Genomic DNA, 12,954 nt, shown 5'->3' on the forward strand with positions numbered 1-12,954 from the left:
TTGTTCTGGGTGAGGGCGGCGGGGTAGTTGCCGGGGGGAAGCGGCCGCGGGGCGTCTGGGAGCGTCGGGGGGAGGGGGATAGGCGCGTTTGGCGCAAAGCCTGCCGGGGCATGGAGTCCTGGTGAGCGCTGTGCGCATGCGCGAGGTGCCGAGGGGGCTTGGGGGGCCTCACCCGGGAGAGTGAGGTGAGCCAGGGGGGCAAGGAGGGAGGCGTCGGAGGGGCCCGGCGGGATGAGCTTCGGGGAGGGGGCCGGCGGGGGGCCCGAGGAGGGGGGGAACGGCGGAGGTGGGGGAGGGATGAAAAGGGGGCCGGGGGCTGGGAGCGCGAACGGGGGTGGGGGCGTCGGGAAGGGGGAGGGGTGCGGGTCCCGGGGGCGGAGAACGGCGGGGGGGCGGGGAGGGGGAGGGGAAGTAAGAGGGAGCGGGGCGGAGAACGGCGGGCCGAGGAGAGTTGGAGGGGGAGGGGAGGGAAGGGGGCGGGGGTGAGGGTCCCGGGGCTGAGGAGAGTCGAGAGGGAGGGGGAGGGAGGGGGAGGGGAGGGGTGGGGGAGGGGCGGAGAACGCCGGGGGGCGGGGAGAGTTGAAGACGGCGGGGCGGGGAGGGGGGGGAGGGGCGGAACGGGGAGGGGGGAGGGGCGGAACGGGGAGGGGGGAGGGGCGGAACGGGGAGGGGGGCTGCGGCTCCCGGGGGCGGAGAGCGTCGCGGCGGGGTGGGGAGAGTTGGAAGAGGAGAGGGGCTGGGTGGGGGAAGGTCGGAGTGGGGAGGGGGAGGGGACGGGCGGGGGCGGGGGCTGGGCCCTGCCTGGGAGTCTGGGGGCGCCGGCGGGGACGGACCGGGTCGGAGAGGTTTGCGGAAAGGGGCTCCGGGGAGGGGGCGGGCCCGGCGCGGGCGGGGTGCGGGCGGCCCTCCGGCGCGCGGGTCTCTGCAAGCTGGGCGGCACTTCGGCGGAGCTGCGCCTTCCCCGGGCCGGGGTCAGCTGCCCTCCTCCTTTCTCTCCTGCTTGGGGACGCGTGCCCCCCTCTCCCCCCGACAGCCTGACTGGTGGGCGCGCCGCGCTGCAGGGCTGTTTGCTCCCCTGGTCGTCTGCGGCGGCCCTGCCGCCCGCCTTCTATTTCCCTTTCCAGCCCCTGCTCCCGCGGGTGCTTGGGTGCAGTGCCGGCGCTTTTGTTGGAAGCGGTGTCCCCGGCACCGCACAGAGTGACGGGAGTGGGCAGGGCGGAGGCTGGTGGAAGGCTGGCTTGGCGCCCCCGCGCGCGCCCCGCAGTTTTCCGTTCGTCTTGACTTCCTGAGACGTCTAGGTTGGTCCGGCTTTCCCCATTTTGTAGCCCCGGGGACGGAAGATTCAGAGCGTAAAAGGTGGCGTGCCTTGTCCTAGGACGACTCGCTGGGAAGGTGGCCCTTTGGTCTGAGTAAATATTAGTCCAGTGGACCGGTGGCTCCCCGGCAGGGCCCACTGTACCCTTGCCCTCGCCGCCGGGGAGTCGTGGACGTTTCCGGGACACATTTTTAGTTGCCACAGTTGGGGAGGCCCTGGTGGCATCTGGGTGAAAGAGGCTGCAAAACACTGGCCAGGTTAAAAGTGGCAGCCAGGCAGGCACGCTCCATCCGGAGCCTTCTCATTTATTTTTTCCGTCTTTTTTTAAACGTTTATTTTGTTTTGCAACTATTTTTAATAATTTTCTTAAATTGCATAGTTGCTTTATAATATTGTGTTGGCTTCTGCCATACATCAGCGTGCATCAGCCATAGGCATGCATATGTCCCCTGCCTCTGGAACCGCCCTCCCCCTTTTTTGCATTTTTTTAAAACTTAATTTATGGAAGTTTAGTTGATTCACAGTGTTCATTTCTGCTGTCCAGCGACGTGATTCAGTTATGCACTGCTGCAGCCTTGTTTCATGCTCTTTTCCATGTTGGTCCATCGCAGGATTGATGCTGAGCCGCATCGTGATGGACTGGGATCCTGTGCTGCGCAGGAGAGCCTTGTTACTCTGTCCTGTGTATACCAGTTTGTGTCTGCTAATCCCCGCCTCCCACTCTGTCCCTCTGCTGCTCCGCTTGCAGCCGTGAGTTCAGTCCCTGCCACTTACTAGCTGGCTGATCAAGCCAGCTTAAGTCTGAGAGGATCCTCCCTACACAGCAGATGCGCACAGCTGTGCACCAGTAAAACTTTAATTTAAAAACAGGCTGTGGGCCAGTGGTCTCAAAGGTTTTAAGCTCAGGACCCCTTTATATCTTAAACAATTTTTGAAGACGCAGCCCAAAGCACTTGTTCACATCTCTGTGTCATCTCAGAAGGGAAGGCTGAGAAAATCTCATAATAGTAATTAATGCATTTAGAAATAGCGATAGTTGATTTTTCCACATGTTAACACAAATAGCACTTTTTTTCTCTTAATTTTTTTTTCTTTTTTATTGGAGTGCAGTTGACTTAGGGCCTCCCTGGTGGCCCAGCTGGTAAAGAATCTGCCTGCAATGCGGGAGGCCTGGGTTCGATCCCTGCCTTGGGGAGATCCCCTGGAGAAGGGAACGGCTGCCTACTCCAGTGTTCTGGCCTGGAGAACTCCATGGACTGTAGAGTCCATGCGGTGGCAAAGAGTCGGACACGACTGAGCGACTCACTTTCGTAGCTGATTTAAGGGGCCTCCCAAGTGGCACTAGTGGTAAAGAACCCATCTGCCAGTGCAGGAGACCTAGATGTGGGTTCAGTCCCGGGTGGGGGTGATCCTGGAGGAGGAACTAGCAACCCCCTCCAGTCTTCTTGCTGGAGAATTCCGCGGACAGAGCCTGGCGGGCTACAGCCCGTGGGGTCCCGAAGAGTCGGCACGACTGAAGCAGCTTAACACGCATGCACGAATAGTTGATTTATAAGTGTGTTTCTGCTGTAGAGCGAAGTGAATTAGTTACATGCGCACGTATCCACTCTTCTATAGATTCTCTTCGTGTATGGTTCCTGGCGCTATTCACTAGCTTCGTATCAGTTCTCTGTTCTGTATGTGGTGGTGTGTATGTGTTAATCCAAATCTCCCAGTTTTTCCCATGCCCCATAATGGTTTTTAAATGAATAACCGTGTCTTCCCAACGAAAAGTTGGAAGCATGGCATCACTTGTCTTTGCACATCTCTGTGACCCGAACAGTTGGGTTCCCACGGCCGCCTCTGCTCTCTGCTGAGGCCCGGGGTGGGGGTGGGGGTGGGGGGCCTACCACATGCTCGGGAGAGAAGGCGGGGAAGGGACTGGTAACTCGGTCAGGAAGCGTGTTCTCACCTCGAGGTAGCCCCGAAGGAACTCCAGGGTCCCTGGACTGTTTGAGGACCGTGGTTCCAGGCAGGGTTTATTTGGGGGCTGCGTCCTTCTCTGTTGGGGTGGGGCCGTTCTGGTCCCTGCAGGGTCCCCCGCAGCGTCCCCACCTCTGCTGGCTAGATGCCAGCTGTGCCGCTCCCAGCAACCCCATCTGGCCATCAGAAATGTCCCCAGACCATTCAAGATCGCCCCGCCCTGGAGCCCTGCTCTGTGTCTTCAGTCCTCAGGACCGAGGCCCCTGCCTGCCTGTGTCCCGCGCTTTGGGAAAGGGACGAGGAAGCGGGGGGACACAGGGCTCCCTGGGTGGGAACACTGGAGTGGGTTGCCATTTTCTACCCAGGGATCACACCCGGGTCTCCTGCGTCTCCTGCATTGGCAGGCAGCTTCTTGACCCCTGAGCTGCCTGGGAAGACAGTCCAGTGACTCCAGTGGGAGGGTGGAGGGCCTTACAGTCAGTCCCCAGCATCTCCCAGCTCCCAGACTGTGCCTGGGTGCCCTGTGAGTGTCGAGGCCTGACCACTGCAGACCAGGCGGCTTCAACCACAGACACTTGCTCCTTGTGGCTGGGAAGGCGGGGATCCGGCCGGGATCAGTGTAGGCGGACGGGTGTGGGGAGAGCCTCTCCCCGGCTTGCGAACCCTGCCTTCCCTTCCCGCTCTGTCCCCCCAGGTCGGGGGCAGAGCTGCCCTGTCCTGTGAAGACAGCCACACCCTGGGGCCCCACCACGACCTCACTTCACCTCCACATCCTCCTCGAAGCCCCGGCCCCACGTACAGTCATGTTGGGGCCGGAGCGTCCACATGAGCCCCCGGGGTGGAGGGGGACGCTCGTGTCCACCCTGGTCCGTGAGGGAGAGGCGGGGCGCGGAGCGCTGGGGAGCCGGCAGCCTCCGCCTCCGGGGTGTAGCATCGGGTGCGACCACCAGCATAGGAGGTGCTGATGACAAGGCCCGGGTGCCTGGGCACCAGCGGCCTCCGTGCGCGCGGCCTCGCTGGGTCCTCGCGGGGAGGACGCAGGAGTGGGGGAGAGTGGGGACGGGCCCACAAGCGGCGGGCGAGCCCTTCATCTCGGGGGGCGGGGGGGGGAAACTGAGGCCCGGGATGGGGCGGCCAGCCCTCCCACGTGGGGCCCCCCGCCGGAGGGCGCTCTGACCGCGGCCGCTCCCCGCAGGCGCCGTGACCCCGCCGCCGGCCGCATGGAGGCGCTGGGCCTGGGCCCCGTGAAGCAGGAGCGAGGCGCCGCCGAGGGCCTGACCGCCGACTCGCCGTGGCACCGCTTCCGCCACTTCCACCTGGGCGATGCCCCGGGCCCCCGCGAGGCTCTGGGGCTGCTGCGCGCGCTCTGCCGGGCCTGGCTGCGGCCCGAGGTGCGCACCAAGGAGCAGATGCTGGAGCTGCTGGTGCTCGAGCAGTTCCTGAGCGCGCTGCCCACCGAGGTGCAGGCCTGGGTGTGCAGCCGCCGGCCGCAGAGCGGCGAGGAGGCCGTGGCGCTGCTGGAGGAGCTGTGGGTGAGCCGGGGTCCGCCCTCCGCCTGCCCCCGGGTCCCTGGTCCCCTCCTCCCCCACGCTCCCCTCCCCCCCTCCGCCCTGGTCCCCTCCTCCCCCACGCTCCCCCTCCCCCCTCCGCCCTGGTCCCCTCCTCCCCCACGCTCCCCCTCCTCCCCCACGCTCCCCCCCCCCCTCCGCCTGCCCCCGGGTCCCTGGTCCCCTCCTCCCCCACAATCCCCCTCCCCCCCACAATCCCCCTCCCCCCCTCCGCCCTGGGTCCCCTCCTCTTCCCTCCCCCACGCTCCCCCTCCCCCCCTCCGCCTGCCCCCGGGTCCCTGGTCCCCTCCTTCCCCACGCTCCCCTCCCCCCTCCGCCCTGGTCCCCTCCTCCCCCACGCTCCCCCCCCCTCCGCCCTGGGTCCCTCCTCTTCCCTCCCCCACGCTCACCCCTGTCCCCTCCGCTGTCCCTTCCCTCAGCCCCATCCCTCCCCACCCCGTCCCCCCTCCCCCTCCCTTACGCTCCCTCCCCCACCGCCCTGGGTCCCTCCTCCCCCTCCCCCAAGCTCACTTCTCCCCTTTCCGCCCTGGGTCCCTTCTCTCCCACGCTCCCCCCTCCCCCCCTCCGCCCTGGGTCCCTCCTCTTCCCTCCCCCACGCTCACCCCTGTCCCCTCCCCTGTCCCTTTCCTCCTTACCCCCATCCCTCCCCCTCCCCCCATGCTTGCCCCCTGCCCCCAGCCCCCCAGCAAGCTCCCCATGGAGATACCCTCAACAGGCTCCACGAACCCTGAGGTCCATGGTATGGTGGCACTGGGGGGAAGGGTCAGGCCTGCCTTGGTGGTAAGGGACGGTGGGTGCACAGACAGCCTTGAGCAAACTTCAGGAGACAGTCAAGGACAGAGGAGCCTACCGGGCTGCAGACCAAGGGGTCGCAGAGAGTCGGACACGACTAACACTGCCCCAGGCCCACCCTTCTGATGACTGATTCAAGTTCAGGGTCCTTGGACCACCCTGAGGACTGACCCTGCCCTGCCCACAGCTGTGGTTGGTCCTAGCCAAAGGACACGGGTTAACTGCTGAGGAGAGGCGGCAGGGAGAGGCCAGGAGGGTCTTCCCGGGACCCAGGGGGTAGCGCCAGCCCTGGGCGACAGCCTGTGGCAGGACTCACGGAGGAATGCCAGCTGGAGTGCTCCCGAGCTTCCCGCCAGGAGGTGCGGCGCGCTTCAGCCACATGTGGGCGCTTGCCCGCATGGGCCGGAGCCTCCGCCGTGAGTTAGGTCCTCAGAGCGCCTGGCGTGGCCTCAGGACCCAGTCTGGCGGGACCAGCTGGCCCAGTGTTCCCTGCCCGGCAGACGGGGGCAGAGGGCAGGTCTCCTGGGGCAGCCCGGGTCCTGCTGCGCCCAGAGGCTCAGCCCTGCAGCCTCGGGGCTGTAGTGTGACTGGCCTCCCGTGCACTTGAACGTTGTCCTGGGGCCAGTTTCTCCCTGCCGCAGAGCTGTCCGTGGGATTCTCCAGGCGAGAATACTGCTGTGGGTGGCCATTTCCTACTCCTGACCCAGTGATGGAACCCACGAATCCTGCATTGGTGGGCACATTCTTGCCCACTGAGCCACCCGGGAAGGCAGTCCAGTGACAGTGACTCCACCAGGAGGCCTTTCCAGGAGAAACGACTCCACACAGACTCCTCGAGGAGCCGCGACCAGAGCATAAAGGAGCCAGAAGTGGGTCTGAGGCTGTCTCTCAGCCGTGGGCCTCTGGCTGTGCCACACTGCTCAGAGCCGTCCGCGGGACAGCTGGGGAAAGCTGCTTAATTTGGTCCTGAGTTGAAAATAGCCTCTGTGTTTTCCTTCTGCATTTTGTCTTGGAGCTGGCACAGGGCATCGAGGCTAAAAGCAGGATTAAAGCGGCTCCATCAGTGGTCTGCCTGTCGGATAACAAACCGCCCGAAGCGCAGTGGCTCAGAGTAGTAAGCGCTCCTGGTCTCCGCCGGCCCCGTGGGTCGGGAGTGAGGGGCGCCCACCCGGGCCCCTCAGGAGGCTGCCGGGGGCTGGAGGACCCGCTGGCGAGGTGCTCTGTGGGAGGTCTCAGGCCTTGCCATATGGGCCTCCACGAGCCTGTCCATGGAGGACCCCAGCCCGGCGGCCGCTGCCCTCAGAGCCCGCGGCAGGACCCGGAGGGCGGGTGGCGGGGCTCCAGCTTCTCAGCTGGACACGTGGGGTCTCTGGTTCCAGGGACCAGCGACGAGGGCGCCTCAGGATGCGACCGGAGGCTCCGGGGTCGGCGTGGGAGAGGAAGCTGGTGGGGCAGTGCCCTCAGGTGAGCAGCCCCTCCTTCCACACCACGCTCCCCACTTGTCCATCACTCACGCGTTCAGTGGACCAACCCTCTCGTGCCGGACCCCGCCCCGGAGGGCCCGGCACATGGGGCCGGGGATCAGACAGGACGGGAGCGCCTGCAGTGCTGACCTCCGGTGGCAGCCTCGAGACCCCGGCGTCACCAGCCTTTCCCTGCAGCTGGAGGCCCGGCACAGAAGAGACTAACCCACCCGGGATGGGCGCCTGCTGAGCCAGGGTTGTGTCCCGGCAGCCTGACCCCGGCTTTGCACCCTGGTTCTCACCAGGCGCCTCCTTGGCAGCCTCTGTCCATCCCCTCACAGCTTGTCTTTCCCCCCCTGCCGGCCCATCCATCCTTCCCCCAGCCCACTCCCCATCCATCAACCAGTCCTTCCACCCACCCCCATCCACCCATGAACCAGTCTCTCCCCCTCCCCACCCACGAACCATCCTCTCCCCCCATCCGTGAACTGGTCTGTCCACCCGCCCCCCCATCCCTGAGCCGGCTGGTCCAGCCTCCATCAACCAGTCTGTCCAACCCCATCCATGAGCCGTCCTGTCCCCCGATCCTTGAACCAGCCTTTCCAGTGCCCCACCCGTCAACCAGTGCGTCCACCCACCCAGCTTATGCACCCCCAGCGCCCATTCATCCCCCTGCCCGTCCATCCAGGCCGTGACCACCCTGCCCTCCGCCCCTGCACCTGTTGGTTCACGCCCCATCCATGAACTATCCTGGCCCCAGCATCCATGAGCCAGTCCGTGGCCGTCCTGATTTCGCGCTTTTACCTGTAGGAGATGCGGCCCCCAGGACTGAGGAACCGGCGACGGCAGACGCCCAGGCCGCGCGCCCCTACAAGCAGGAGCCGGGCAGCCCCCCGCCGGCGCCGCCAGCCCCGCCTGCGCCCGGCCTGCCCGCCTTCCTGGCGGCCCCGGGCACCACGTCCTGCCCCGACTGCGGCAAGGCCTCGCTGAAGCCTGCGCACCTGCTGCGCCACCGGCAGAGCCACTCAGGCGAGAAGCCGCACGCCTGCCCCGAGTGCGGCAAGGCCTTCCGGCGCAAGGAGCACCTGCGGCGCCACCGCGGCACGCACCCTGGCGGCCCGGGCCCGGCTCTGCGCCCGCTGCCCGCGCGCGAGAAGCCGCACGCCTGCTGCGAGTGCGGCAAGACCTTCTACTGGCGCGAGCACCTGGTGCGCCACCGCAAGACGCACTCGGGCGCCCGGCCCTTCGCCTGCTGGCAGTGCGGCAAGGGCTTCGGGCGCCGCGAGCACGTGCTCCGCCACCAGCGCACCCACGGGCGCGCGGCCGGCGCGGGCGGAGCGGCCCCGGGTGCCGAGGGCGCCGCGCCCTTCCCGCCCTGGCCCCTGGGGTAGCTCCGGCCGCGCGCCCGGCGCCTCTGCCCTGGCTCCGCACCCCGGTGCCTGAGCCCTGTCGCGTGATGCCCCGAACTTCAGTCTCTGGGTCAGCCCCCGCCCCGTCCTCGTCCTCGCAGTCTCTGCGTTGCGAGGACGCCTCTGCAGCCCTCCCCACCCGGAGCCCAGTCGAGGACCTGGGCAGGGGCGGGGTCCCGGGCTGGAGGAGTCTGCAGGGAGGGGACTGCGTCTCGTCCCGCCCGGGGAGACCGCCCCTTGCCGCTCCCAGGACGGGTGGATCGCGGCACGGCTCCGACAGGACCACCGGGTTCCAGCAGGGGTATCCGAGCTGTGGGTCCTTGCGCTGCGACCGGCCTGTCAGGCAGGCCCGAGGAGGACAGGTGCCGGAGACCGCCGCTGACCAGCGTCTGGAGAGTGTTAATAAAGCCGCTGACGAGTTGTGCAGCCGCTGGCGCCTGCGTTCTGTCCAAGCAGTCGTCGGGGAGGGGCATGGTGGGCCCCACCGGGGCCCCTCCCGGCTGGCAGGGCCCGGTTCCTTGTCCTTGAGCCTAGAGACTCGATGAGCCCTTGAGAGGTGACAGGGTGAGTTCCCCTGGGCTCCTGCGCATCCAGTGCCCGAGCCTGGCGGGCTTCTGCTGGCAGAACCCCACTCGGTCACGGCCCTCGTTTCGCTCTGCTAGCCCCTGGACCAGCAAGACCCAGGCCACGGGGCCCTGCCATGTGGCTGCGAGGGAGTCTGGGAAAGCGACTAGCTGGACCCCGTGGGTGTTTACAGCCGGAGCCGGGCCCCACCTTACGAAACCATTAACAGCTGGTGGAGGCGGGGCCTCCCGATGGTCTCCAGGTTGCCTAGAGCAAGCGCTCAGGCCTCAGCGTCCACCTTGTGGGACGCGGCTGATAACGCTCCTGGAAGGGGCCAGCCCTGGAGATGAAGGTAGAGGCCTGCCCTTCTGGCCCGCAGAGCAGTGACCCTCGCAGGCGGTCTCTGGCAGGGCCTCCTTCCGCACCCCGGGTCCGTGTGGCTACGCCTGGCAGAGGAAGTTGGCTCGGAGAGGCCACGTCTGCAGCCAGACCGGCGAGGGGACCAGAGGAGGGGAGGTGGGGGTGTCTCCCCCGGAACTGGGGTCTGAGGACGGGGCTCTGCCAATAGCGTGCCAAGTGCCAGCCCCCAGGCCCCGCTTTCAAGCACTCAAAGCCATCAAGTCCTTGAATCGTCAGAACCCAAGGAGACAAGCGCTGTGGTCACCCCACCGCACAGATGGGGGAACCGAGGGATCAGAGGGGTGCGTGGCCGTGCCGCGGTCGGGGTCTGAAGCTGGCGGCCGGGTGTGCAGGCGGTCGGAGGACCCCAGGTTCGAGGTGTGGCAGCAGCATCCGGGGGCTCGTGTCCTGTCGCCTAGGGGACCCACGCGGACTGCGGTGCTGGCCCCGCACAGCGGCACCTGGTGTAGCGCGGTGCACACGCCGGCCGGCTCGCATGTCCACCCAAGGAAGAGGGGGAGGTGCCTGCACACCGTCCAGGCAAACCCCGGAAAGGAGGTGAGAATCCGCTGCGCAACCTGGTAACATCATGCCGCAGTGTAGACGAACAAGACATCCAACCCCCGGCTCCTCTACCTCCTTGCAAGTGAAACAGCTGTTATGGAGAGGGCTTGGTTCACTACTCCTGCCAAGTCAGAGGTTAACCTGAGCACAGCTAGTTAGGTGTGGGACCATGTTTATTCTCTCTGGTGGAGGAGGGCACCCAGATGTGGAGGGCCACCGTCCGGGTGGGGCATAGACCAGCTTTGAGGAGCCACTTCTTCAGCACCCTGCTCCACCAGCCACACAGCCTTGGTCCTTCCAATCCTCTCACAACAAGCTGTGCGTCCCGGGGGTCTGTGGTAAAGGAGCCCAGAACATCCTCAACCCAGCTTTGACATCTCTTGGTATGAGACTCTTTGCTTGCTTTGTGTGTGTGTTCTTTCTTTTACACTTTTTTAAGTTATGAAAGGATGATAACGTGTTTACAGGAGACTTGGAAAATACAGAACAAGGTTACGTGTAGTTCCACTTGCTGTTCAGTTGCTCAGTCGTGTTCAACTCTTTGTGACCCCGTGGACTGCAGCACACCAGGTTCCTCTGTCCTTCACCAGCTCCTCAGAGTTTGCTCAAACTCACGTCCACTGAGATGGCGATGCCGTCCGACCATCTCATCCTCTGTTGCCCTCTTCTTTCGCTTTCAATCTTTCCCAGCATCAGGGTCTTTTTCCATGAAAAGTCCCACTGTATATTACCATTATTTTTTAAGTAGGTAAATTAATATTTTCATATGGAGCTTCAATATCAAACTCTCAAAAATTAATGGAATGAATAGACAGAGAAGTAGAAGGATATGGTAGACCTGAAAAGCACTGTGAACCAATTCAACATAATCAAGATTTAAACAGCTTTCACACTACAGCAGGATACAAATTCTACTCAAATTCCCACAGAGTGTAAACCAGGAAACACTGGAACATATCCAGGGACATAAGTTGCAAAAATTTCATGATCTAAAGGTGTTGAAATCAGAGTCTGTTCTCGTCACTGTGGAATTATGTCAGAAGTCAGTATCAAAAGACATTCAAGAATAACCCACGTATTTTCAAGTGCAACGTAACACTTACCAAGAGAGGTCTTTGACTTAGCCGTTGAAAGCCTCAATGAAGCTAGAAAACTGAAAACACACAGAGGGTGATTACGGAGAAGAAAGCATTTAGAATATGAGAGGTATGAGATTTTAAAAAATCAATAATTACAGCTTTATACTGAATACTGCCTGAAGCCAGAGGCAGTGAACTAGAGGTGCTCACAGAATCACAACTTTCTCTTTAACACATTGTGAGCATTGGGTGGGGGGAGCCGGCAGCTGGGAGAAAGAGAGAAATGTAACCAGATCTATAGTATGACCCCACTCCACTCAGAAAATGACACAGCAGACTTTGAAAGAGTCCATGAAAGACCTAAAACAAACAAAAGCCAGGTACAAGCAGGTCATCAGTGAGGAGACAAAGTCCTGCAGTTTCCCACAGTCGCACAGTCGGCCAGCGAGACACGAGGGTGTCTCCCAGCTGCCCCTCCCTGAGTCAGGGCGACGACAGAATGCTGACCCCCAAGTCCCCTCTTTCCTGGGTGTGAGATGGTGAACGCGGGAGAGGGGAAGTGGGGAGTGTTGGACCCACACTGGGTGGTTTCTGGGCAGGAAAGGGAGAAGGGGTCTCAATCAACCCAGATCCCCAACCCCAACAATCACACACCTGTGTCCTTCAGAGGCTTTATTGTGACCCTTGGATCTTGGTCCGGGATGAGGAAAGAGGGACCGAGGGAGACACTGGAGCGTTCAGCACAGTGGACAGGGGTGTTTGCTCGAAGCTGAGCCGCAGGGAAGAAGGCTGCCTGGCACCCCGCACCCCGGAAGTCTCTCCTCACCTCCCTTCTCAGGCGGAAAGAGAAGGGAAGCTTCGTGGAGACTGTATGCCGCACGAGGACCTCCTGTTTGCGGCTCCACTGTACGCGTTGTTGCTGTGCAGCCGCTCCGTCCTGTCCGACTCTTTGCAAATCCAGGACTGTAGCCCCCGGGCTCCTCTGTCCATGGGATTCTCCAGGCAAGAAGACGGAAGTGGGGGGCCATTTCCTTCTCCAGGGGATCTTCCGGACCCAGGGATCAAACCAGGGATCGAACCCACGTCCCTATGTCTCCTACATTAGCACGGGGGGTTCTTCACCACTAGGGCCACCTGGGAGGCCCTTTATTGTGCGTATGTGCAGAGAATTCTCTGATAAGACTGAAAAGACAAATACGGCTCTAAAATTTTAAATCTTAGCAGACTTTTATGAATGCCGAGTCGCTGGACCACACAGCACACGAATATGGGATTTTAGAAACTGCCCAACTCAAAAGAAGTAACACGTGAAGAATATGATTTGAAAAGTTACAGGCACCCTATGTTCATAGCAGCATGGAAGCAACCTAAGTGTCCATCAGCAGGAATGGATAAGGAAGATGTGGGGCACACATGCGATGGAAGGCCACTCAGCCATGGAAAAGAGCGCAGTCGTGGCAGCAACACGGATGCAGCTAGAGACCATCGAGCTGAGTGGGTGAAGTCAGGTGGGGAGAAACACCGAACCCATGTGGTATGACTTCTACGTGAAATCTAAACTACGACACGAATGAACCCATCTTTGGACCAGAAGGAGAATCATGGACCTCGAGCACAAGCTGGTGGTTTCGGGGGGGAGGGGGCTGGGGGAGGGCTGAAGTGGGAGGGTGGGGTTAGCAGACGTAAGCTTTTATGTGGAGGACGGATATTCAGCAAGGCCCTCCTGTATAGTGCAGGGAACTATGGTAAGCCTATGAAAAACCGAACTGGGAGAACTTTTGGAGCATTGTGCATATATATACATACACGAAGAGCTGGCTCACTGGCAAAGACCCTGAT

At 62.7% G+C, this 12,954-nt stretch overlaps 1 protein-coding gene across 1 annotated transcript; it reads left to right on the forward strand.

Moving 5' to 3' along the window:
- The first annotated feature begins 4,497 nt into the window (after window positions 1-4,497).
- ZNF444 (zinc finger protein 444) lies at window positions 4,498-8,891 on the forward strand. Its single transcript, XM_068993374.1, has 3 exons — window positions 4,498-4,809; window positions 7,017-7,101; window positions 7,911-8,891. Exons 1-3 carry the CDS (start codon window positions 4,498-4,500, stop codon window positions 8,489-8,491), a joined length of 978 nt encoding a protein of 325 aa, XP_068849475.1. The 3' UTR covers window positions 8,492-8,891.
- Window positions 8,892-12,954: the final 4,063 nt, after the last annotated feature.

Source organism: Capricornis sumatraensis, chromosome 20 (genome assembly GCF_032405125.1).
Source record: "Capricornis sumatraensis isolate serow.1 chromosome 20, serow.2, whole genome shotgun sequence".
In the NCBI taxonomy this organism is placed as follows: Eukaryota; Metazoa; Chordata; class Mammalia; order Artiodactyla; family Bovidae; genus Capricornis; species Capricornis sumatraensis.

Coding starts and splice junctions, on each gene's coding strand:
- ZNF444 (XM_068993374.1), top strand. CDS start 4,498: ATGGAGGCGCTGGGCCTGGGCCCCGTGAAGCAGGAGCGAGGCGCCGCC. Junction 4,810..7,016: donor CGCTGCTGGAGGAGCTGTGG/GTGAGCCGGGGT, acceptor CTCTGGTTCCAG/GGACCAGCGACGAGGGCGCC. Junction 7,102..7,910: donor TGGTGGGGCAGTGCCCTCAG/GTGAGCAGCCCC, acceptor TTTTACCTGTAG/GAGATGCGGCCCCCAGGACT.